At 53.8% G+C, this 23691-nt stretch overlaps 1 protein-coding gene across 1 annotated transcript in view; it reads right to left on the bottom strand.

Annotated features, from left to right (window-relative positions):
* Positions 1-23370, bottom strand: part of RASSF5 (Ras association domain family member 5) — a 72607-nt gene extending 49237 nt beyond the window's left edge. Inside the window, exon 1 of the mRNA XM_036272268.1 lies at positions 22897-23370. Within this exon, the coding sequence (XP_036128161.1) occupies positions 22897-23356 (460 nt within the window). The 5' untranslated portion in view covers positions 23357-23370. The remainder of the gene's footprint in view (positions 1-22896) is intronic.
* Between the last annotated feature and the right edge of the window lie 321 nt (positions 23371-23691).

Below are 23691 nucleotides of genomic sequence, written 5' to 3'. Positions count from 1 at the left end.
TGTGGGGGACCATTTGCATGGCATCCATCTTGTTGGGGTCTGCTCTGCTGTCTCCAGCCCCAGGGCGGGGTCTCTCTGCGTGCAGTGTCTGCATTCCTCTAGATGGTTGTTTACTCCATTCTTTGCTTGTTTGTTCCACCTGGGGTATTTGCTGGAATTTGCTTCAGGTGGGATGCTCATTGGCTGTTTCACCTGTTTTTCCCCTGTATATTATGTGAACTCCCCCTGAATAAACGAGACTTGATCAGAATCCTGTCTTGTCTCCATTTCTCGTGTCTCTTGTCCCTCCTCATCCTCACTCCCCCTCTAGAGTCCTCGTTGCTCGACCTGCGGGCCGGGTCAAAGGAAGATTGTTTTTCTGAAACGCAGAAGCAACAAACCTCCCCTTAATTCCTAGGGCGCCCGAGTTAGTTCCTGCTCCACCCCAGAAGCCACACACACACACACACACACACACACACACACACACACACACACACAGTCACACAACCTGCGGCCTAACCTGAGAGGCAAATTTCCTGCACCAGAGGCATTCCACCGATACGGACCCGTCACCCCACACCTACAGGCACGATCCCGAGCTAACGGAGCCCAGGCGGAGTGGGGACGGGTCCCCAGGATACAGCCGGTTGACAGGCAGCCCACAGGCCTCCCTCACGGTGGCCACTCCCAGGGCAGGGCAGAGCAACTTCTCACCCTGCAGAGCCAGAGCCGCCTGCCGTCTGAGGGGGACGCGGGACCGCTTCTGAGTGCAGGGGCCTCCCACCTGGAAGGGCACCCTGAGAACACACCGTCCCACCTCCGCTGTCCTCCAGGGACCTGCACACTGTGGACTAATGGAAGAGTGGACTCTGAGGAAGGCCTGGCCCCCCGTCGTTGCTCCACCAACTCCGTGAACGGGGGTAAGTTATTGGACTTCTCCGAGCATTCGTTCCTCCGCTCGAAAGTGGGAATGAGGACAGCTCAGAGGACAGCCACGAGGATGAAACGGGGTTCGGGGTGCGAACCACACACAGAAGGCCTGGGACACGGAGGCCCCAGTTAAAGTTCCAGCCCCCACACTCTCGCACCTCCACTCGGCTGTGTGGATCCCTTCCCGCCCCCAGCGAGCGCCTGCCGGGCAACCCCCACTCTCCCCAGCTCATCATTTCCAGACGAAGCACACAGTAGCTTTCAGTTTTAAAATAATTTTGTTCTTAGGCACTACAGAGAAATCTGAAAAAAACGAGAACTACATGCACTGGAAAATGAAGTCACAAAAGTTTTTTTCCCGTTGATTTTTTAGAGAGAGTGAAAGGGAGGAAAGGAGGGAGAGAGAAACATCAATGTTAGAGAGACACATTGATAGGTTGTCTCCCACACAGATCAAACCTGCAACCCCGGTACATGTCCTTGACTGGGAATCAAACCCGTGACCTTTCGGTGTGAGGCCAACACTCTATCCACTGAGCCATACCAGCCAGGGCTACAAAAGTTTTTGTTCGTTTGTTTTTTCTTTATTGATTTTTAGGGAGAGACACACACACACATCGATGAGACAGAACATCGACTGGCTGCCTCCTGCATGCCCCCCACTGGGGATTTGGCCCACAGCCTGGGCATGTGCCCCGACTGGGAATCAAACTGGCGACCTCTTGGTGCGTGGGTCCATGCTCAGCCACTGAGCCACACCAGCCAGCCGGGCTACAAAAGTGTTTAAAAAGCAGGAAGAAAAGTTGTCCTGGTCCTCCTGAGCAAGTCAGTGGGGACAGTCCTCAGTCTCCGTCCCAGCCTTGTCTGCCTTCTCACACATCCCTTGGAGAGCCCCCCCATTTTTGAGACCAAGGGGGCCGCCCAGAGCCTGCCCAGGGCCCCTCCATCGGCCTGCCCTACCCCTGAAGCCCCAGGGCACTGTCACCCAGCAGCTCCGTCCGGCTTGCTCCCCTAGCCAGGAACACCCCTCCAGGTGACGCCAGGATTTCCCCAGACCTCAGCCACTGGAGTTCCCTCTGCCACCACAGCCTCAAGTCCACGGCTGCAGTTCCTGAAGTCACCTGTCCCTAGCCCTTTGCTCTGGGCCCTGCCGGCTGTGAGAGAGGTCAGTCACTAGGGGTCATTCCAAGGGGTCGGCGTGAATTGGCTGAGCGAATGGAGGAGGGAAGGGGTCTGCCTTTTGCAGAAGTGGACAGACCAGACTGTGCGTGCTGATCTGACCCTAGATACTATCCCAACTCCTGTGCACCTGTTTCCTCTGTGAACCTCAGATGAGAGCAGAACCTGCCTCACAGGGTTGCTGAGAGAATTAAATGAGATAATTATGTAAACAAGAACCTAACACCTGATACAAATGAAGAGTTCAGCCAATATTAGTTCTTCTTATTTCCTGGCTAAACCCCAAGTGGAATCTCACCAGTGGCCCCAGTGCCAGGCGTCCTCACCCTGGAAGTCTGTCTGCACACCCTGGCAGTGCCCACTGGCCTCCCTCCAGACCCCCTCAGCGCCCTGACACAAGGGTCGTGCTGCATGCTCAGACCTCCCCGAAGCCTCATGCCCAGTCCGAGCAAGGGAGGCCCAGGACCCAGCACCCCGCTGGGGGAGGAGCCAGGGGTGCACGGAGCCTGCTGAGGGGTAGCCCCTCCCCCGCCTCAGCGGCACCGGCCTGCCCGGGGCTTCTCTCCTCCCTGCCTTCCTGCCCAGCCCGCTCCAACATCTGAACTTCTGAAAGCTTGTTCTAATTTCAGAAAAGGAAATTATTAACCCAAGATGATAACTTCCAGTATTAAAGAGGTTGTGGGTAAATGAGAGGGTTCTTGCCTTCTTGGTGGGACCCGTTTCCTGCAGGAATTTACCCTGAGTGCATATTTACTTGTCTCTAAATATATCTTCATTACAATGTTCATCACATGGTTGTTTATGAAAACAAATTGCTAGAAATACCCCCTATCCATCTACAGGAGACCCATTACAGTTATATTTTAAAATAAAATACGATTGGGTCATTATATACGATGATGTAGATCAATATTGGTCAACTTAGAATGAACGCCTATCATTCAAGACAAAAGGGTTGTGTTTTATGGTTCTGATGATACAAAAATATGCACATTCCTATGTCTGGGTTAAGCACAGAGAAAAATCTGACATGTTTGCTCCAAGTGATGGGATTTCAAGTGCTTTTCCTTTCTTTACAGTTTCTAAACTTTTATAATGAACACGTATTCTTACTAATGGAAAAAATACCACACACACACAAAGGGACAAGAAAAAATCATGTGCTCACATTGCAATGACCAGGTACCATTATTCACTACCTACCATGTGCCAGACACTTTGTATGGTTTTTACATAATCAATACTGTGCCTGCATGATACATGTTTCTACCCCATTTTTAAAAAGTAGACTTAACTTTTTAGAGCAGTTTTAGGTTCATAGCAAAATTAAACAAAAGTAGACAGATAATTCCCATATCTCCCCCCCCCCCACACACACACATGAACAACCTCTCCCATTATCAACATCCCCACCAGGGTGGTACATTTATCACAATTGATGAGCCTACATGGACGCGTCATTAGCACCCACAATTTACATGACGGTTCACGCTTGGTATTGCACGTTCTGTGGGTTTGGACAAATGTATAATGACATGTATCCATTATAGTATCAGTAGTTTCACTGCCCTAAAAATCTCTGGGCTCCACCTAGTGGCCTGCCCCACCCCCAAAGCCCAGGGCACGGTCACCCAGCAGCTCCGTCCTGTCTGCTCCCCTAGCCAGGGACAGCCCCCTCCATGTGGCACCAGGATTTCCCCAGACCTCAGGCACTGGAGTTCCCTCTGCAACCACAGCCTCAAGTCCCCACGGCTGCAGTTCCTGAAGTCACTCATCCCCAGCCCTTAGCTCTGGGCCCTGCCGGGTGTGTGAGGCCGGTCACTAGGGGTCATTCCGAGGGGGTTGGCTGGAATTGGCTGAGTGAATGGAGGAGGGAAGGGTGCTCCACCTAACCCTAACCCTTGGCAACCACTGATCTTTTCACTGTCTCCATAGTTTTGCCTTTGCCAGAATGTCAGATAGTTAGAATCGTACAGTACGTAGCCTTTTCAGATTGGCTTCTTTCACTTAGTAAAATGCATTTAAGATTCCTCCGTGTCTTTTCATGGCTTAATAGCTCATTTCCTTTTTAGTGCTAAATAATATTCCATTGCCTGGATGCATCCGTTTATTTATCCATCCCCCTACTGAAGGACATCTTGGTGGCGTCTGAGTGTGGGCCATTATGAATAAGGCTGCTGTGAACATCTGTGTGCAGGTTTTCATGTGGATGTAGGTTCCCAGTTCCTCCTTTGGTCGACCCCTATTTTAGAGATGAGGAAACAGACTTGGAGAGGTTGAGAGATTTGTTGAGAGCATCACAGAGCTGGAGTGGAAATTCATCACGCCTGGCTGCTTCCCAACAGCTTTCTGGGAATCCGCCCCTCCGAGCTGTCGCCTCCACTGGGTCCCGGTCCCACTTACCCTGCGCTGCTCGAGGCCAGGGATGGCTTCATCAGGCATCGGGGCTGGCGGGGGGCCCAAGGCCAGAAAAGAGCATGAGTTGAAGGGATTTGCTTTTTCCTCCACCCTACTGGAGCGTCCCTCCCTGAAGCCTCCGCCTCACCCTGGGAGAGCCCGTTCCCAGCTCCCAGGCCAGCCCAGCCGCTCGGCTGGGCGCTTCGGAAACCACCTGTGCTGTCTGTCACCCTGGACCGGTTCTCCGAACGTGGCCCCTTCGTATCTGGGACGCCACATCTGGGAGACTGAGCTACCTGGGCAGCAGCCAGAGCCTCCTGCCCTGAGCTCACCAGGGGCCAGATCTCAGCCAAGGCCAAGCTGCGCAGGCAGTGGGCTCCGCCTCCTCCACTCCTCGGGGCCCAGCCTCTGCTCTCTGCTCCCCAGGACCCCACGGCAGAGCCAACCCCCTCCTCATGTGGAGGGATGAGGATGGCAGAGCATGGATGCCAGCTCCCAGGCTCCCAGGGGCCCCAAAGAGCACCATTCAGCAAGCACACCGCCTATCACGCACCACAGAGGTCTGAGAACAGGTGCAAGGGACGCAGTACTTGATCAGTAGCTGGAGAGTGGACAGAATCTGGCCTCCGGAGTCTCCCAGGTCAGGGTTTGAACCCAAGCCCTGCTACTAACTGGGTATGAGATGGACCGGAACAATGTACTTAACCTCAGTAAAATATCGAATTTATTCAGCTTCAATTTCCTCATCTGCAAAATGGAAATAATAATATCTCCCTCGCCAGCAGATTTGTTGCCAAAATTAAAGTATATGTCAGGAATCCAACAGTGCGTGCACACAGTAAGTACTCAATGGATGGTAGCTGCCATTTTCAGCTGAGGGACTCCTGAGTCTGGTACCCAGCTTCCTGCTGACCCAGCATGTGATGCCGCCAAGGGCCCTCAATGTTTGAGTCCTCTTCCCATGTGTGAAGGAGGAAGAATCACACAATGTTGCTGCTCACCTAAAGCTCCTCCTCCCTGTTCCTTCCTCCCCCAGCCCTGCCTTTGATGGGTCCAGAGGCGTAAGGCAGGGACAAGAGAGAACGGGTGGTGTTGGCGAGAGGGGATGTAGAGACTGACGCGTCAGGCTTGGAGGTCTGCAAGCGGCTGCCAACGTCAACACGATCTATACGTGTTCATACTCCTGGTTACACTCAGTGAGGCTGGCAGCAGGGAGTGGAAAGTCCCCGCTCTGGGTCAGACAGCCAGCTCAGGACACCTGCATCGTTACGTCTCCGGGAAGGAGCCTGCACCCAGCCCTCTGGAGATCACAGACTGTGATTCCTTGTTTCAGAGGATAACAAGGAATTATTCACTACCATTCATTTCTGAGGGCGCTCAGCACCCCCAGCCCAGCCTAGACGGATGGGAGCACACAACTGCTCCCTCCCACCCACAACCTACACACACACACACACACACACACACCCCACAGAATGTGCCAGAAAGCCAGCCAGGGCGCCACGGGAAGGGCTGATCTGTTGGTAGAGGAGACCCAGACTAGGCCCATGTCTCAGGTCAGAGACTGCCGCCCTCCATGGACAGGGAAGGGGGGCAGCTGGATGCGCTGGGGCGAAGAGCCAAGAGGGGGCGCACCTGAACATGCGCAGGTCAGGATCAGAGGTTCGGCTCCCCTGCACAGTAGAGGCCGAATGGGTGGCCTCGACAGGAAGCGGGCTCCCCTGGGGTCAGGCACACTGAGATGAAGGTGCTGGGGCGGGGGGGCTGGTGCTGGGGAGCCTGGCTAAAGAGGACACAAGGCCACCCCAAGATCCTGGTCCCCACCCTCTCCCAAAACGACCAAGTAAGTTTTGGGTGTGGCACAGCTGGGTGGGTTGACGCGCACTTTTGAGTGACCCTTCTGTACTGAAGGGGAGGGTCCTGCCAGGTGTTGCTCATTGTCGCTGAATCTGAGGTACCACTTGCTTATCCAGAGCCCGGCTTCCAGTCCCACCGCCAGGCAGGCTGGATGTGCCCCCTGCACCCTCTTCCCAAACACACTGGGTGACCTGCCGAGGTGCGGTCCTGCCCGTGTGGGTGGGGGTGGGAGGGTGTGCCCTCGGGCGGGCCATTAGTCATCTTTCTCCAACACAAGCACACGTCCCTGGGCTGAGCACACAGCAAAGGGAAGCCACTGGGCCGGGCGGGCTGTGTGGGGTGAGGAGGTCTGAGGAGGGGCAGGTGGAGGGGGGGCAGAGGAGTTCACAGCAGGTTCAGACGGATGATGCAGGGAGTGGCGGGCACGTCATGCAGTGTCCCCCTGTGCCCAGTGAGGCAGGGGCTAGAGCCGGACCCCAAGGCACCTTGCCCACACCGTCTGTTTCACACCATTTCACTCTTTGGGGGTGCTATAACCCTTAAGCATGCCCCCCACCCTGCCCTGTGCATATGTTTAAAATGACAAACAAATTTAATAGGGTTGAGTTGTGTTTTGACAATTCATGCTTCAACATTAAACAGTATTTTTTTTTATCCTCATCCGAGGACATTTTTCCATTTTTTGTTCAGATAGAGTGGGAGGAAGAGAGAGGAAGAGAGAAAGAAACATCGATGTGAAAGGGACACATCGAGTGGCTGCCTCCCGCACGACCCAACCAGGGCCGGGGACAAACTGCAACCAAGGTGTGAGCCCTCAGCGGGACCAAACCTGGGTCTCTCTGGCCTGCAGGCCGACGCTCTAACCGCTGAGCAAAACCGGCCAGGGCCATTAAACAGTATGAACTATTCCCTGCTAGGTCCATGCTGGAAATCTTCCTCCCACCTCCTCGGCCCACCCCTGATTTTTACTATATTATTTACACTTCCAACTTTTATAACATTTTATAACTTCCAACTTTTATAACATTTGCTAACCATAATTCCCACAGTTGTCTAAAATAAACTTTATTTTAAAATGGATTTGGTTGTTTTGTTTTTTACAACAGCAAAACTAGTTTAAATAGGTCTGGTTGACTGAGTTTTGGGGTGTTATATTTCTATATGCACTATGTTTCCCAGTGCCATAGGCACCTGAAAGAGATGTGCCCCACCTGGCTGGTGTGGCTCAGTGGTTGAGCATTGACCCATGCACCAAGAAGTCACCGTTTCGATTTCCGGTCAGGACAAGCACCCAGGTTGTGGGCCAAATCCCCAGAGAGGGCATGCAGGAGGTGGCCAATTGATATCCTCTCTCATCAATATTTCTATCTCTATCTCTCTCTCCCTTCCTCTCTCTCTAAAGATCAATAAAGAAAAAAAATTAAAAAAAAAAAAAGAGAGAGAGAGAGAGAGATAGGTCCCTATTTCCCTGGCATTTTTTTTTTTTTAAATCCTCATCCGAGGACATTTGTGCATTCATCTTCAGATAGAGTGAGAGGGAGGAAAAGAGAGAGAAAAACACTGATGTGAGAGAAACACATCGAGTGGCTGCCACCCACATGAAACCAACCAGGGCCGGGGACAAAGTGCAACCAAGGTACGTGCCCTTAGCAGGAACCAAACCCGAGGCTCTCTGGTCCGCAGGCCGACACTCTAACCGCTGAGCCAAACCAGCCAGGGCTCCCTGGCATTTTTATTTATTTATTTATTTTTGTATTTTATTTTTATCCTCACCCGAGGACATTTTTCCATTTTTTGTTCAGACAGAGTGGGAGGGAAGGAGAGGAAGAGAGAGAGAGAGAAACATCGACGTGAAAGGGACACATCGAGTGGCTGCCACCTGCACAACCAACCAGGGCCGGAGACAAACTGCAACCAAGGTACGCACCCTTAGTGGGAACCGAACCCGGGTCTCTCTGGACCTCAGGCCGACACTCTAACCACTGAGCCAAACCGGCCAGGGCTCCCTGGCATTTTTATACTGCGCCCTGTGGGCTCACACAGTCCACTCTGATGATGACAGTGATGAGGTCGAGCAGATGTGGGCGGGGAAGATCCAGGTGGGCGGCTGCAGGCCCTCAGTGTGACATCACAGGGCATCTCTGAGCATCCCACCTGTCAATAATGAATGGAGGCAACAAATGTGGGAAAGATGCAGAAATAAATGATTTGCGGTAGAGACTCAGGGTGGGAAAGCCGAGTGGACCTCATCCTCACATGCACGCGTCTGCAGACTTGTCACCAGGGCCCTCTGACCTCATATCTGCAAAGGTCCCCGTTGCATTTAGGGTGTGGCCTTACCGAAAGAAGTGCAGGCACGTGGCACGATTTTGGAACAGGGGCAATTCAAGTATGTACATTCATAGAACAAACTCAGAGAAGCAGAGAGTATTACACCTTTCCATAGTTGCGTCTCTTACCTTTCCACCTAGCTACTTCCTATCAGCTTCTCGTGCGTGCAAGCAGGCACTGAGTGAGGCAGACTGTGCCCAGCTGTTCCAAAGGACAGCCAGTGCTCTCCGAAGACTTTTAGTAACAGAAACAGGTATGGAAAGAGTATAAATATATATACTTTTTTTTCCCAACATAGATATATCCTACTTTAATTTTCACCACAGGGAAAAATAAATCCCATGGCCAGAGCACCCCGAGAAAAGAAAGAGTGTTTTAAAGCATTGTATACAGCTGAGTTTCAGGGATTTAACACACAGCAACAAGACCATGGTGTCCAAAGCCAGCGCGGCCCCACCAGATGCCTTCTTGGCTCAGGTCTGCTCAGGAGGGGCCCCTGCCTCCTCCAGGCATGTGTCACTCTCCTCTGGGTGTGAGAGAGACAAAGCAGGTGGGGCCTCCTACCTCTGGGCTCGAGGCCTCTGCCCCTGTGCCTGGGGCCCCTGAGAAGACATAGGAGGAGACTGGGCAGCTGACAGAGAAAAGGGCCCGAGCCTCATAGTCAGGGGCAGACACAGAATGAGAAGCTTGAGGATGTTTTTTTTTTAAAGCAAACACCATCTCTGAGAAGGGGGCAAAGGGTGGCCTACCCTCTTGCAAACCTTGAGTATATTTCTGGTAGTGTCCCACACACTCCAAAGATAAGGGCAGCCAAACAGGTTGGCAAGAAGTCCTGCTGGGGCGTTTGCAGAGCGCAGGACAGCGGAGGAAACGAGACGTGAACGCATACGCAGGTGCACGCTCACAGGTACGCCCGATCCAAGTGCTAGGAGGTCACAGGAGGCCAGGAGCAGACAGGTTCAGTCCTTTATGAGACAACCAGGCAGCTGCAACCAACTGGTTTTTCCACAACTGTGTTGATGTCACTTGCATTCAAAGTGCAGGTCAACAGCCCAACACCATCCAACCCGGTGAAAAGAGACATTTTGCCACGAGAAGAAAAGTAAACAGATTACGTCGGAGGCTCTCCCTGTAGGAGACACACAAAGGTTTCTTTACAGCTGCATCCCTGTGGCCAGGACCACCGGAGTCTTCAGGGGAGACCCAGACCTGTTTCCTGCTGACCCCCAAGCAGCCTTTTAAAATGATCTATGACTTGTTCCTTGGCAACATGCTTGCTGAGCTCCTAATGATGCCCGGTGGGCTAATCTAGCCTTGCCTGTTAATTAAGTGGTGTAGTAAACGCAGTGATAGGAATGTTCCCAGAGAATGCCTTTAAGAGTTTCATGTCCCTCGTCCACGTCTGCCTGGCCAACCTTCAAACCCTCTCTCTCTCATTGCGATGCAGGCAGCCCACCTTGGCCCAGGTGCAATGGAAGAACAGACAGCTGTGTTGGGGGCGTGCACAGATGACCTACTGGGAGCAGTTGTTAAAAGTCTTTCTGAGAGCATGAAACATCAGCAGCTGCCAAGGAGCAGCCTCTGTGTGATAAGCATCATGTCCAGTGGTTTACAGCCATAGAACACCAGCTTGACCCATATAATGCCTGCTTGAGGTTGGCACTCCTTCCCATTTGCACTGGGAAGAGCTGAGGCTCAGAGAGGTCAATCTGTGCAAGGAAGGTCCTCCAGCCAGAAATCCAAGATCCAGTCTCTGTCTGCCTGGCACAAAGCCTGTTTCCTTGAAGCCCACACCACAGGTAGCTCACAGCCCTGCACGCAAGATGAGCTACTGGAGAATTCCACCCGCGGTCTTCCGCTCCTGTCCTCTCCGAGCTCCTGCCCCTCCCTCCCCATCAATTAAGTCCAAACGCTCGCACAAGGTAAACGAGCGCACAGCTGCAGTGCAGTATAAACCTGACCTTAATGCTGCCACTCCGGGCCTGATTGATTTTCTAAATCTATAACTCCTTGGGCTGAATAGCAAAGGAGCAAGGAAATGATCTGCTGAATAATTCTTAAGGGGGGGGGAGTGAACATAAAGATACCAGTGAGCATTTCCATGGAGAAACTCAGTACCCAGCAGCTTCTGAGTGAGGGTCACAGTGGATATCAGGCTATTGATGAGGATAAATTATTCAGGCTGGCTAAAGAGGGCTGGTCTGCAAATGGGGACGAGGTCTAGTTGGATTAATATCCCCACTTCTCAAGAGGTAAAATCTTAATCAGAAAATTTATATTTTCCATAGTCAAGATCATATTGGTTTTTTGTTTGTTTGTTTGTTTGTTTTTTTGCATTCATCTTCAGATAGAGCAGGAGGGAGAGAAGGAGGAAGAGAGAGAGAGAAACATCGATGTGAGAGAGACACATCGAGTGGTTGCCACCCGCACAACCCCAGCCGGGGCCTGGGACAAACTGCAACCGAGGTACGTGTCCTAGCAGGAACCGAACCCAGGTCTGTCTGGTCCATGGGCCGACACTCTAACTGCTGAGCCAAACAGGCCAGGGCAATATTGGGTTTTAAACTGTCCTTTCAGAAGCTTAGCCCAGAGGTGATTTTTCCGTTTAATCCCATCCCTAAAGCTCAGGGTTGTGGCTCCTGGAGGCCCACTACTCCTGAATGGGTGTGAGAACAGAGTGGAGACGGGACAGCGGCCCCAAGGAAAGCTGACGTGCTCCACAGATCCCGCCATCCAAGAGGAGCAGCTGAGGTCAGCAGGATGGAGAGTCCAGTGGTGACTGGCTCGGGCCGGCTGTGCGGCTCTGACCCTTAGCAAGGGGGCTGCCTTCTCTGCGCTACCTCACCAGTGAAATAGCAAATCCCCCTCCCACTCCCGCCACACAGCGATCTGGAGGGAATCCATGGTATTAAAGACAAACAAACATAAGGGCTTTGCAACGTCAGCAGGAGGGCGCTGCGGAGATACAAAGCGCTGTAGGTAGCATGAGGCAGCGGGAAGAATCCTGGGCTGGAAGGCAGGTGCCCGGACCCCGGACCTGGAGGTGCCATCAGCCTGGTCTCCTTTCTTCGAAAAAGGGGAGTAGGATGACCTGAATTCTACGAACATTTGAATCACTACTGTCTCTCCTCATCTTTCACTCGGCCCACACTGTCCCGTTATCCTTCTCCAGGCAAGGACTGTTCTCACCCTAATTAGTCTCGGGGAAGGAAACCCGACCCAGTCACTGCCCAAGGCTGGGGCTCCTGTCCAGCCGTGTCCCTCCCAGCAGTCCGCCAGCCCCACACAGCCTGTCCCGTGGGCACCTCCACTAACCATGCAGGTGAGAAGCCTTTGCCTAGGAAACATCACGTTCCCAGGTCCTTAGAAGGCTGGCCCAGCAGCCTGACCAGACCTGGTGGCCCTCAGAGCCACAGGATGGGCAGATGGAAAACTTCTACCCACTCAGGAACCCAGAGGAAGAGGACTTCTCGGCCCTAATTCTCAGCCAAGGAAAAGCTGCTAAAACCCATGGCCAGCAAGGGCCTCTGGAAGGGGTTGACCATGTCCTCCAGGGCTGCCTGTTCCACCTGAGCCTGTCAGGGGGCAGGCTCCCCTCGGCTTTGGTCCCTGGGGAGCCAAGAGGGCCAAGGAGTGACGCTGAGCTCAGCATTTACTTCCAGGATCCCAGAAGGGTCCCGCACCCCCTTCCCCGTGGGAAAGGCCACAGAACCCCAGAAGCCCCTGAGCACCCCCAGCCGGAGTGCCTTGGACCTACCGCGAGCCAGCCTGGCTTCATGGTGGAAACTCTGCAGGACCTGGAGCTTTTCTGGTCCCAAGTGGCTCTTGGGGAGCCTGCGGAAGAGCCGCTGGAGCCTGGCCGTGACGGTTCTGAAGCAGGCGGCAGCCGCCTCCTGCCCCCGGCCCTCTGTCATCCCAGCTGCAGATCAACAGCTTCTCCCTAGGCCTGGTGTCTGGGATGGAGGAACAGTGGGGACTCCCTGGCCCCTGGGAGGGCTCCAGGCCTCGTGTGACCGAGGTTCTGCCCAGGGGGGTCCAGCCTCACTGCTCCTCCACAGGGAGCCACAGGCACCTGGGACCTGGGCTGGCCCCGGCTCGGCCTAAGTGATGCTTGCGCCTTCCCGGCTGAGGGCCTTCCCTCCACCGCCCCCAGTGGAAAACTTTCTATTCCTGGGGCTTTTAGCTTGATAAGATAAAAATGCCCCCACCAAAGAGGCTACAGGAAAGAGGCTGCCCGAGCCTCATTCCTCTAGCGCCTGTGAGTCTGAAAATCAATGTCCCCAAAGTTTCTACAGACGACAGAAGTGATCGGTTACCTCTCACCATGTGCCCGGTCCAGGAGCTCGTTAATGGATTTTCTTTGGGGATGGCGATTAATAATGCTTTACCAGCTGCACAGGCTCCTAAGGGACAAGCCGGGCTAATTCACATCCTCCCATGCTGAGCCTGTGGTGGAAGGTGGGGGTGGGAGGGGGCGGGGCTCAGTCCTCAGCCACTCAGGCCCAGAAGAAGGCGGTGTTACTTTAAGAGGGTCAGACCGTTTATCTGAGACCAGACACCTGAGCAGAGAAGAGGCGACAGGCAAAGGAGAAAGAAAGAGAAGAAAAGAATAGTCTCTCGTGAAAAAGGGCAGAAATGTGGTCCTCTGGCCCTAAAATGATGCTCACAGGGCATCCCCTCAACACTGAGTCCCAGAAACAACCAAGTCCTGGTGGGAAAGTTTCTGGAGGCCCTGTCACCCAGGCCAAGACAGACAGCTGGCACCAGACAGGCAGCCAAGCCTTCCAGGAAAGTCCCTGGTCTCAGGTGCCTGTTCCCAGCTGCCTAGAAATTCCAGAGCTCATCTGCCAACGATCAGTGGGGCCAGTTTCAGCTGAAGGAGAGACACTGGTTCTTTACCCGGTGGAAATGACCACAGAGGACTCAGGTTGTGCAGAAATGAAACCATTGTGCTCTGGTCACCTAGCGTGACCAGGAAGCCGACACGTGTCAGTTTGGAGGTGAGCTCTGTTATTCCTCCTGCAAACCCCAACCTGCGCCCCAGCTTTGGGCTGTATTTTCCCCCAGGTCACAGAGAATGCTGACTGAACCCTGTGCCCAAGGGTATGTCCTTGGGCCCGCTCAGAGAAGAAAATGTTGGTAGAACAAACCTAAGCCGTACTTTGATCCTCCAAACAGGCTCCCTCATCACTGCCCTCCTTCTAAGAAATCTGGCCTAGAGGCCCCATTGCAGGCCATCCTCAGGACTTGGTGCAACAACAGTCAAAACTCATTGTAAGCTCAACAATAAAAACACATGGTTACAAGTCATTTATTTAATATAGAAATGCCCCCCAATGCCACCCTTTCCCAGGCCAGCACCCTGGTTCTTTCTCCCTAATACTTCCTCAGTGGGACTGGGCTGCTCAGTTTACCCAGAAACCTCTGCACCAGAAGAGGGTCATGAATGAGTCTGGGTCCCAGCCGTCAAGCGAGGGCTGGGAGCCGAGGTTCCTTGGCCCACTGCAACTCTGATCCTTGCACGTGAGATCTCCTAGCGGGATACCCACCTGGCTGAGCACATTCCCACCGACCCTCAGAGGGGACAGCACACATGTGCTGGGGGATTTTATAATATGAGTCACACGCAATGGGGAAAAATCCCTCCCAAATGCCCCAATGGGACTAGAGGATATGCTGACCTCACTTCTCCTTTCTCTTCACTGAGCTGCTCTTCCAAGTTCCCATCGGGGAGTCCAGCGGGAGAGGACGGGCAGAGGCCAGACCGGGGCAGAGGCTCCGGAATCCTTACTGCTGAGCCTCTGAAACTGGGTCCATTCTCTACTACGGGGTGGTTCCGGAGGAGCACTGTCTAGAGGAGGGGAATGCTTGAGACGACCCTCACTGCCCCAATATCGACACTTTGACCGGATGACCTCCATGCTGAAGAGGGGGTCAGGCCAAGGTCCCCCCAAATTTGAAGAAACAGGCTTCACCATCTTCAGTGCTGGGTTTAAAGTATATTCTCACCTTGAAATACTCTATTCATATAAAGGTCCCCCCAGATTGCTTTCAAAAGCATTCATCACGAAAAGGGGCGTTCGCGTGCTGTGTGCTGAGCCCTTTCTGTCAAAACCCTCAAGTTACAGCGGCGATCTGTTGTTCCGTTTGCATAGTGAGGCGTCTCTGAGGTATTTTGGGATTCTGAATACTTTCCTTCGTTGCAGAAAGGACATAATTGTTTCAACAGAAACCACAAAACCTCCAGCTTCCATTCAACTTAGATGGAAAAACAGCTCCCTCCAAGTCAGCAAGGAAAGTAATGATGATACTCAGGTGATCCCAGGGATAGCCTGGCCTGGAGAAACATCCAGTCGGAGTTGGGAGGGAGGGGTGCTCCCCAGACGGGCTCTTCCCCTGTCACACCCGGCCTGGGACAGAGCCAGGGGTCCGCATGGCCAACCTCAGTTGACTTTCAGGCCCTAGCCAACTCCTCTTCACCCTGGCTGTCCCTCTGAGAGTCAACCTAATTTCACTTTGGTTCACGGTTAGTCCTGGGTCATGGTAAGGAGGAGGCATGAAACAGGCCACCGTCTTCCACCTGCATGTCCACGCCCACCCTCCTACCCACACCCAGACCAGGGGTAGGAGAGGTACACTTGTTCCTTTTCTCCTGGGGTTCTGAAAACCTTCACCTTTTGTGGAAAGATCTCATGATTTACACACCACGCTAAAAATCTAGTTAGTTACCAAATGCTGAAAACAGGCTGAGGTGCGATCAACTTTCCATTTCTCAGGCACTGACTGATTCTCCAGCTGGTACATGGCTGGCCCACTGCTTGGCTCAGATAGAGTGGGAGGGAAGGGAGGGGGGAGAGAGAGAGAAACATGGATGTGAGAGAGACACATGCACAACTTCTACCAGGGCCAGGGACAAATCGCAACCGAGGTATGTGCCCCTGATCAGAATCGAACCTGCAACTCTTTGGTCCGCAGGTCGAAGCTCTAACCACTGAGCCAAACCGGCCAGGGCTTCTGTACCTCTTGTTATGGACACTTCAGCATTCACTGACCAAAGAGAGGAAGATGAAGGAAGAAACGCACCTACTTTGCATGTTCAATGATGTTAGCTCATAAGGCAAATGCTGTGTTAGGTTCTGGTGCTGGGTTCGCTACAGTGAGCTGGGTCGTCTTGGAGAAGCCCTTCGACTCCCTGAACGCTGTGCTTCCTCACCTGTCACATGGCTGGGATTCAGCCAGCCCTGCCTTCCTCACAAGCCACGCACCAGAACCTGCTGCAGATGCAGCCAAGGTGTCTCCACTCCCACCATTTCTCGGCCATTCTCGACTCTATGTCTACAGGAATATTCCCCCCCGACAGGCTCCTCGAACACCAATTCGTATCTCCAGCAGACACAATGATAATTCTTTCCCAGATCCAGCCTCCAGTGGAAACAAAACAGCAGGATGAAAGAAATATACAGGCAAAGGCCATCTCTCTGCTTTAGGCCCGGCCTGGTGAACCTGTGCTCTGACTTCCTAAAGGTCCATGGAAGCCGAGTTTTCATCGTCTAGCAAGCCCTGGCGCACAGCCACTGCGGACGTTCAGGTGAGATCTGCCCTGCCCTGGAAATGTTTGTTCAGGAAACAGGGAGGGGGAGCAGAAGGTAGCATGCAGGCCACCTTGAATAATCAACATAACCAAGCCCACTGTGGTCACAGGTGTGACATACCTGGCCACCTGCCCGCCTGCCCAGTGACACACAGGAACGAACAGACTGGACTTCCCCCCACCACCCTTCTTATAAGCTCTCAGCACAAAATCAGATCACACTTGTGCCCCCGATGCCCTCTGCGGGGCCAGGGTAGTAGGTGTGTGGCGCTCAGTCCTGAAGACATCCTCAGCTTTCCCATGTGGGGGCCCTCTCTCAAGAACCTTCTCGACTCCGGGAACCACAGGAAGGCTCGAACAGGCCCTGCATGAACCTGCCTAACCATGACCAAAGCTTACACCTGGAGAGCTCTCCGGCCCACCAGGCTCTGCCCATGTCCCCAGCAGAGAGTGGAGGGTGCTTCAGAGAACACCCAAACATCACCTCCCCAGGTCTAAGTCAAGACAGTCTTGACCTTGGGGCGGGGCCTGCCTGACTGCTCCCCAGCGCTGATTTTACTCCCCTTAAACCAGTGCTCTCAGGAACCAAGCCTGCGGCCCCGTCTGACATCATCATCTCGGACTCCTAGATCCTTCCCCAAAGCACGAGCTGGCTCAGCTCCCCTCCTAACCCTGAGAACCCTGGCTCTGAGCATGTGGCGAGAAGCTTGCCAAAACTCCTGGAAAAAGCCCAAAAGTGACTAAATGCACAACCATCTCCCCAGTCAGGGCCGGCCTTCCCAGCGTCGTCAGCTGCCGCCAGCATTCCTGACCAGCTGGGGGAGCCCGGACAGAGCTCCAGGGAGGGCGGGCGGCCTCCGAGGTCAGCGGAGGAGGCAGGAGGCCGTGTGGAGAGGCAGAAAGCATCCTGCCACTGGCCCAGGCTGGCTCTGCTAGCGTGGGGAGGAGGCCACACCGCCGGGGCCGACGGAGGAATGGGGTGGGAGTCGGGCAATGACCTGTTTGCAGGCTTTGCACACCCACAAATACTCACCCGCCCAAGAATACTCAGCTTGTCACCTGAGGAATTGGAACAGGAAGGGCCTCCCATGAGGCCAGAGATGTGTTTACAGCTCCCTCCCCAGCCTTAATGGTACCCTGGGCAGGGCAAGGGTGTCGAGCAGCTCCTTCTATGGGGAAACTGAGGAATGGGTGTGGGGAGCCAAAGAGGGCCCCATGGGACAGCAGTGGGGGGCAGGGGGTGCCTCTGACATAGAGGTGCTGAGCAGGACCGAAGGAAGGAAATAGCTTTAGAGTCGAAGATGGCCCCAAGGCCTGGAAGGCCAGTCTGGTTCGCCTCATCTTACCCTGCCCCTAGGTGGACAGGCGACTGCTGCCCACATGAGACCCTGGCAGAGCCTCCCCAAGTTCTGACCTCGTGAAGCTGTTCGGAGGATGAGTGGCAGGAAGCAGGAGAACACTGGGCTCCGCAGAGAAAAGGCACCGTTGACCTGCGAGGCATTTTCCTGTGTCATTTCCCAGCCGGCCTGGGCCTGCCCTGAGCCCTCGCCACCCCTCCTGAGCCTCAGGCCCCTGCTCCGGAGCCAGCGAGTCACCTCAGCAGCCAGGGCCTTGGGGCTGGGCTGGGAATGTCCTTCCCCTGTCACTCAGGTTCGAGCAGACAGGCTTGGCATAAGCTGCTTCCCTGGCGAACTTGGGAAGAGAGAGGCTCCCAAACCAAACCCTCAGTGCTGAGGATGTCAATTCCTATCCACCTAATAACTCGCAGGATCAGCAGGCAAACACACATGTTCATTACCAATTCTAATTAGGCTGGCAGACAAGTGGCATTAATCATTTTTGACTGTACCTAGGATTCAAGCCCCTCTCACTCCATAATCAGAAAATTTCACGCTCTGATGAGTGGGGGGTGGATTAGGCCCACATTTAATCCTTTCACTTTCATCTTTTTGAGGAGACAGGAAGCAGGGAGTAGAGGAAACAGACGCAGCTTGGGGAGCTCAGAAGGCCTCTCTCAAAGCATTCCAGATCCTCGTTCCGTCCCCCCACGCCCAGCTCCCCCACACTGCTGAGGACCTTTCCCAAGAAGACCTCAGTCAGAGCCAGGGGCAGCGGAAGTGGAGGGTCCCACAGTCTCTAACAGCACGACGTTCACCCCGGCGCTTCGTTTCCCTAACCTCCAAGGCCAAGCACAGGCCGGAATCAAGGACAACACTTCAGCCACACGCAGTGCTGCTGGGTGCACTGGACAAACAAAGCAGCGTCCGGTGGCCCTGGCTCTGTGTCTGCTGCAGGGACACTCAATGTCAGTGTCCTAGGAATGTCTTCTACAAAGAATCCGCGACAAGGCACGGGCCTGCAGGATCTGGTGGCCGTCACAGGCACGGTTTCAGTCTGCACAGAACGAAGGGTGAAACGCAACCATTAATGCAGCGACAAGACAAGGCTGCTGGACAAGGGGCCCTGTGCTGGACCAGCCTCACTCACCAAGAAAGTCCCCGGTCCCCATCCCTGAAGGCCAGGGCAAATGTCTCATACTCACACCATAATTAATGTCTATTACAGGAAGGGGGGGTTAGGAGGATGAGCCCCAGGGCCCCGCTTTCAACCTGACAATTCCAATCACTGAACACATCATAGCTCTGAGTAATGCCCCTTCCAGAGAGAGGCTCCAGGAGCAGGTACGCGGCCCTCACCGAGGCGCGTCCAAGCAATCCTCCCGGGATGTTGAGTTGGACATAGGTTTCCCCATTTTCTAGACCATTCCCTGGTCTAGGATGGCTTATATATCCACCAATAGGAGATGGAAGGTCAAAAGCCAACTCTGTGGGTCTTTTACAAAGGAAAAGGTCCATGACCTTAAGGGACATCCCCTGAGAACAAAGTCAAAGGGCAGCGTGTTGTTTGCTGGTGACCATTCCGTCCTGGCCTGCTGGAAATGGATATTCTCACCACTGCTGTGGCCCCTGCCCCAAAACACACTCGTTCACACCATTCTCTTCTCTCTCTCTATCTCTGCCTCTACCTCTTTCCCCTCAATTCCCACTAGATTTCCTTCTCTACCTAACAAGCATGATTCCCTCAATCCTGGAAATTAACCTTAACCCTGAACTTTCCTGTTGGCAAACCCAGCATTAACCAGAGCTCAGCGACAGACCTTGAAGCAGGAGTGGGCTTAAGCGAGAGGAACTTTCGCTGAATAGGCAGGCGGACAGTTTCCTCAGAGCCTCCCTCGTCAAAGACTTGTTTTGCCAACAAGGTTCCCACCCAGTGTCAGCCACCTGCCCAGACAGGTGTCAGTCACATACTCGCTGCCCTTCTGCTCATTGTCAAGAGCAGAGAGATTTAGTAGTAATAACAATCTGCCGCCTTCATCAGCCACTACTGAGTAAAACCGTGCTCTGTGCCTGGCACTACGCTGGGGGCAAGTGATACAAAGACCAGGTGCTGATGTCTTGGTGACCACTAAGCCACTGGCATTCTGTGGGTGATGCTTCCACAGGACATTAACACCTGCACTTTCTGGGGCGCTCATGGCTCTCGCTTCCTCGTTCAGCTCTGCAACCAGGCAGAGTTTGAAAACTACACACCGCTTGGGAAGGTGACCCTAAGAGGTGTCCGGAGCCCAGACAAATTGTCACCGCTGCTGAATGGGGGGGATAATAACGACATCACGTGGCCTTAAACGTTCATTTTGCATTTTTCAGGCACTGTTCTAAGCATTTTACATATATTCATTTACTTCTCACAGTAACACAATAAAATAAGTAATGTTATTATCCCCATTTTTTAAAACTAGGACGTGAAATACAGGGTTACACTGAGACCCAGTGGCAGAGTCAAGATTCACACCCATGTTGCTGCCTTTTTTGTTGTTGTTATTAATCCTCACCCGAGGATATTTTTCTAATGATGAGAGAGTGGGAGAAAGGGAGAGAGGGGGAGGGAGGGTGTGAGGGAGGGAGGGAGAGAAAGAGAGAGAGAGAGAGAGAGAGAAACATTGATGTAAGAGAGACACATAGATTGATTGTCTCCTGCATGATCCCCCCGACAGGGGCCGGGGATTAAACCTGGAACCCAGGTACATGCCCTTGACCAGTAATCGAACCCATGACCCTGCAGGTCAATGCACTAACCGCTGAGCCAAATCAGCCAGGGCACATCACTGCCTTTTAAAAGTCTTATTTCTGACCCTTATTATTTATTATTATTATTATTATTATTTTATCCTCACTTGAGGACATTTTTCCATTTTTTGTACAGATAGAGTGGGAGGGAGAGAGAGGAAGAGAGAGAAAGGGAAACATCGATGTGAAAGGGACACATCGAGTGGCTGCCACCCACATGACCAACCAGGGCCGGGGACAAACTGCAACCGAGGTACGTGCCCTTAGCGGGAACCGAACCCGGGTCTCTCCAGACCGCAGGCGGACGCTCCAACCGCTGAGCCAAACCGGCCAGGGCCTGACCCTTATTTTTCAAAATAAAGATAAAACAAACCAAGCCCACCATGGAACCAGACCTTCAGCTTAAAGAAAGCCGCTCGGTGAGTCCAGCCTGCCGTGTCTCCACTTGCCAGCCCCCATTTCCACATCAGAACATTTCTTAACTCTTCCCACCCAGCCGCAGCTCCACAGTTAGCTCCATATTAATGGTGACAAACAGAGATTCCTCTCCACAGCCCCTTCACTCCTGCTCTCTCTCTCTCTCTCTGGTATTCACACATCCCTGGTTGGTATTTAACCTATGTGGGGGCCACCAAGTCACACAAAGTCAGAGGAAACCTCCATGCACCTGGGTCTTCCTGCCACCAGAAACGATTTATGAATTAATCAAATTAAGTAAACAATTCTAATGTAAAGTGAGCATGAATTCATTTAGTCATGAAGTACCACGTATATGCACATACAAATACACTGTTATCACTACCACGCCCCCCCAAAAATAATAAAACTATGTGCAAAATGTTCAAAAACTGACTTAATCCCCAAATGTCTTCATACACACTAGAATGAAGCGAACTTCCCCAGGATCCCCGCACAATAAAACCCATTACACTGAGGATGCTGCCGCTGAGTTGATAGGGGTGGTGAGCGTAGTAAAATACCCCAGGACCCTTGAGAGGGCCAAAGCTGCCAATGCATCTTAGGGCAAGTTGCATTCAATTCTACTGCAAGGTCAGGGCATTTAGCAAGTGACAGCAGCCCTCTACCCATTACATACACCTCTGTAACTTCTGCTCTTTCCTTTTTTAAAAAATCCTCACCCGAGGGCATTTTTCCATTTTTTTGTTCAGATAGAGTGGGAGGGAGAGAGAGGAAGAGAGAGGGAGAGAGTCTTTCCTTTTTAATTAGCATCTGAATTGGGAGTTCCGGTGTTGGAGGGAGCAGCATCCCCTTTCCCTTCCAATCTCCCCCTTTCACGTGACCCTGGCTTGGAGGGTCAGCTCTCCTCTGCAGCCAGCTGCAGAGGGAGGTACGCTGCACAGCCTGGGCTGTGGATGACTGCAGAGGGAGACAAAGTAGGGTTTTCCTGATGTGAAAGGCTGGTGCTGTCCAATGCGGCAGTTGGATGGGAGACCATGGGGGAAGGGCCATTTGCTGTAATGCGCACAACCCATTTCCAGGGACGCTTGCTAGAGTTGTGCCATTGTCTGTGCTTTGTGCCTCAGATATTGAAAAGATCTATGTAAACACATAAACATACAGATATCCTCTGCGAAATAGCAGCAAAAGTGGGGGTGGAGGTGAAATACACACTGTAAGAAGAGAAACATAATAAACACCCAAGAAGACTGCAAATTGGCTCAGAAAATCTACGCCCTAGGTGCTCAGTGTTTTACAGTCAGGTGTGAGAAAGGCCTGGCTGGGGGGAGGCTGCAGAGACCTGAGAGCTTTGAGGGTGGGGGACCAGAGTAGGGTAATTACAGGGCATGATGACCGGTGCAGTCACATAGGAGGAAGAGGGGAGACAGGGTACAGTCAAACATTAGAGCAGAATCCAAAGGTTTGAGGGGCCAGATATAGAAGGCAGGAGGTGACACAGGTCCAGGGTAGCCTCAGGCTCTCTTCATCCTCGCAGCCAGTTCTATCCAAAGCCTAACCAGGCCTCCTCCCTGTCCCAACAGGTCACCCTGGAGGAGGGATGTATCATAGGTGGACATGTACCATGGGCCTGTACCACAGATGGACAAACTATTTTGCCATTAATCCCAATGCGCACAGGTCAGATGGCCATCTCAACACCAGTCTCACAACCCACTCTAAGGAACCTACAACAAAAGCAACAAGGTGCACTGGAGACAACGGAATGACCTTGTGGCTGCGGCCATCAACCCAACCTGTGCACGTGTGTGTGTCGGGGGCGGGGAGGCGAGGCATGTACATGTCAGGCGAATAGGTATTTGTTAAATACCGCAGAACCATATCTAGGCAGAAGGCAATCACTAAGGGATACCGGGCAGGGGACTAAAGAGCAGTCTCCAGAGCTTATCTCATTTAGTTAGAGTAGAGGTCTCCCCTGGAGCCAGAGAGGGTAATGCCCCCGGCTCTGCCCCAGCCCCTCGCGGTTGCTCGCCCAGGGACTTGGGGCTCCCCGCGCGCCCCTCCCCTGCCGGCCCTCACACTCACTAGCGCAGCGCAGCGCCGGCCGCAGCACCTCTCGTCCGCACAGGTCGCACCAGCCTGGGCCGCTCCGCAGCGCCAGTTCGGTGAAGCAGTGCCCCTCGCCTCGCTCCGCCGGGACGCGGGGATCCTGCGGCTGCTCGAAGATGCTCCGCACGTCTCGGGGCCGGGGCGCTCCAGGCCGACGTCGCAGTCTCTGCTGCAGTCCAGGCCGAAGAGGGCGAGCGGGGCGGGAGGCCCGGGGTGGGGGTTCCAGGTCCCCGCGGGTAACCCTCCGGGCGCCGCGTCCCTCGTGCGCCCCGGGCGCAGTGGAGATGGGTGCGGGGGCGCAGCGGCGGGAGGACCGGCCCGGTGGCGGCGGCGGCGGCGGCGCCGGGCCGCTCAGGCTCTGTACATAGAGCGGTGGTTCTGGGTCCAAGAGCAGCCGGTACGGGCGCTGCCCGATGGCCGGGGACGCCATGACCATACCCGGTGCGCGGCGGCGGCGCTTCTCCCGAGTTTGCCTCGAGAGGAGGGCGGTTCCAGACCTGCGGCCTTTAAAGGGACTGCAGGCTGCGGGGCGGGGCAGGGGCGGGGAGACTCGGGAGAGGCAGGAAGGACGACCTCAGGGAACCGCAGGCCGACGGAGCCACTGTTTCGGCGATGGGGGGCGCCCGAACGAATGTGAATTGCGGGGCGTCTTCAGGACGCGGGCTGGACAGCTGAGGATTTCGTACGGGAAAGGCTCTATTCATCCAACTCCGAAAAGGCGTCTCTGTAGGGGGCCGTCTGCCTCCGGTCCCACCTCGGTTCCTCTCCCAC

The sequence above is a fragment of the Molossus molossus genome, unplaced genomic scaffold, assembly GCF_014108415.1.
Source record: "Molossus molossus isolate mMolMol1 unplaced genomic scaffold, mMolMol1.p scaffold_m16_p_20, whole genome shotgun sequence".
Classification (NCBI taxonomy): Eukaryota; Metazoa; Chordata; class Mammalia; order Chiroptera; family Molossidae; genus Molossus; species Molossus molossus.
This window is presented reverse-complemented; position numbering and strand designations above follow the sequence as displayed.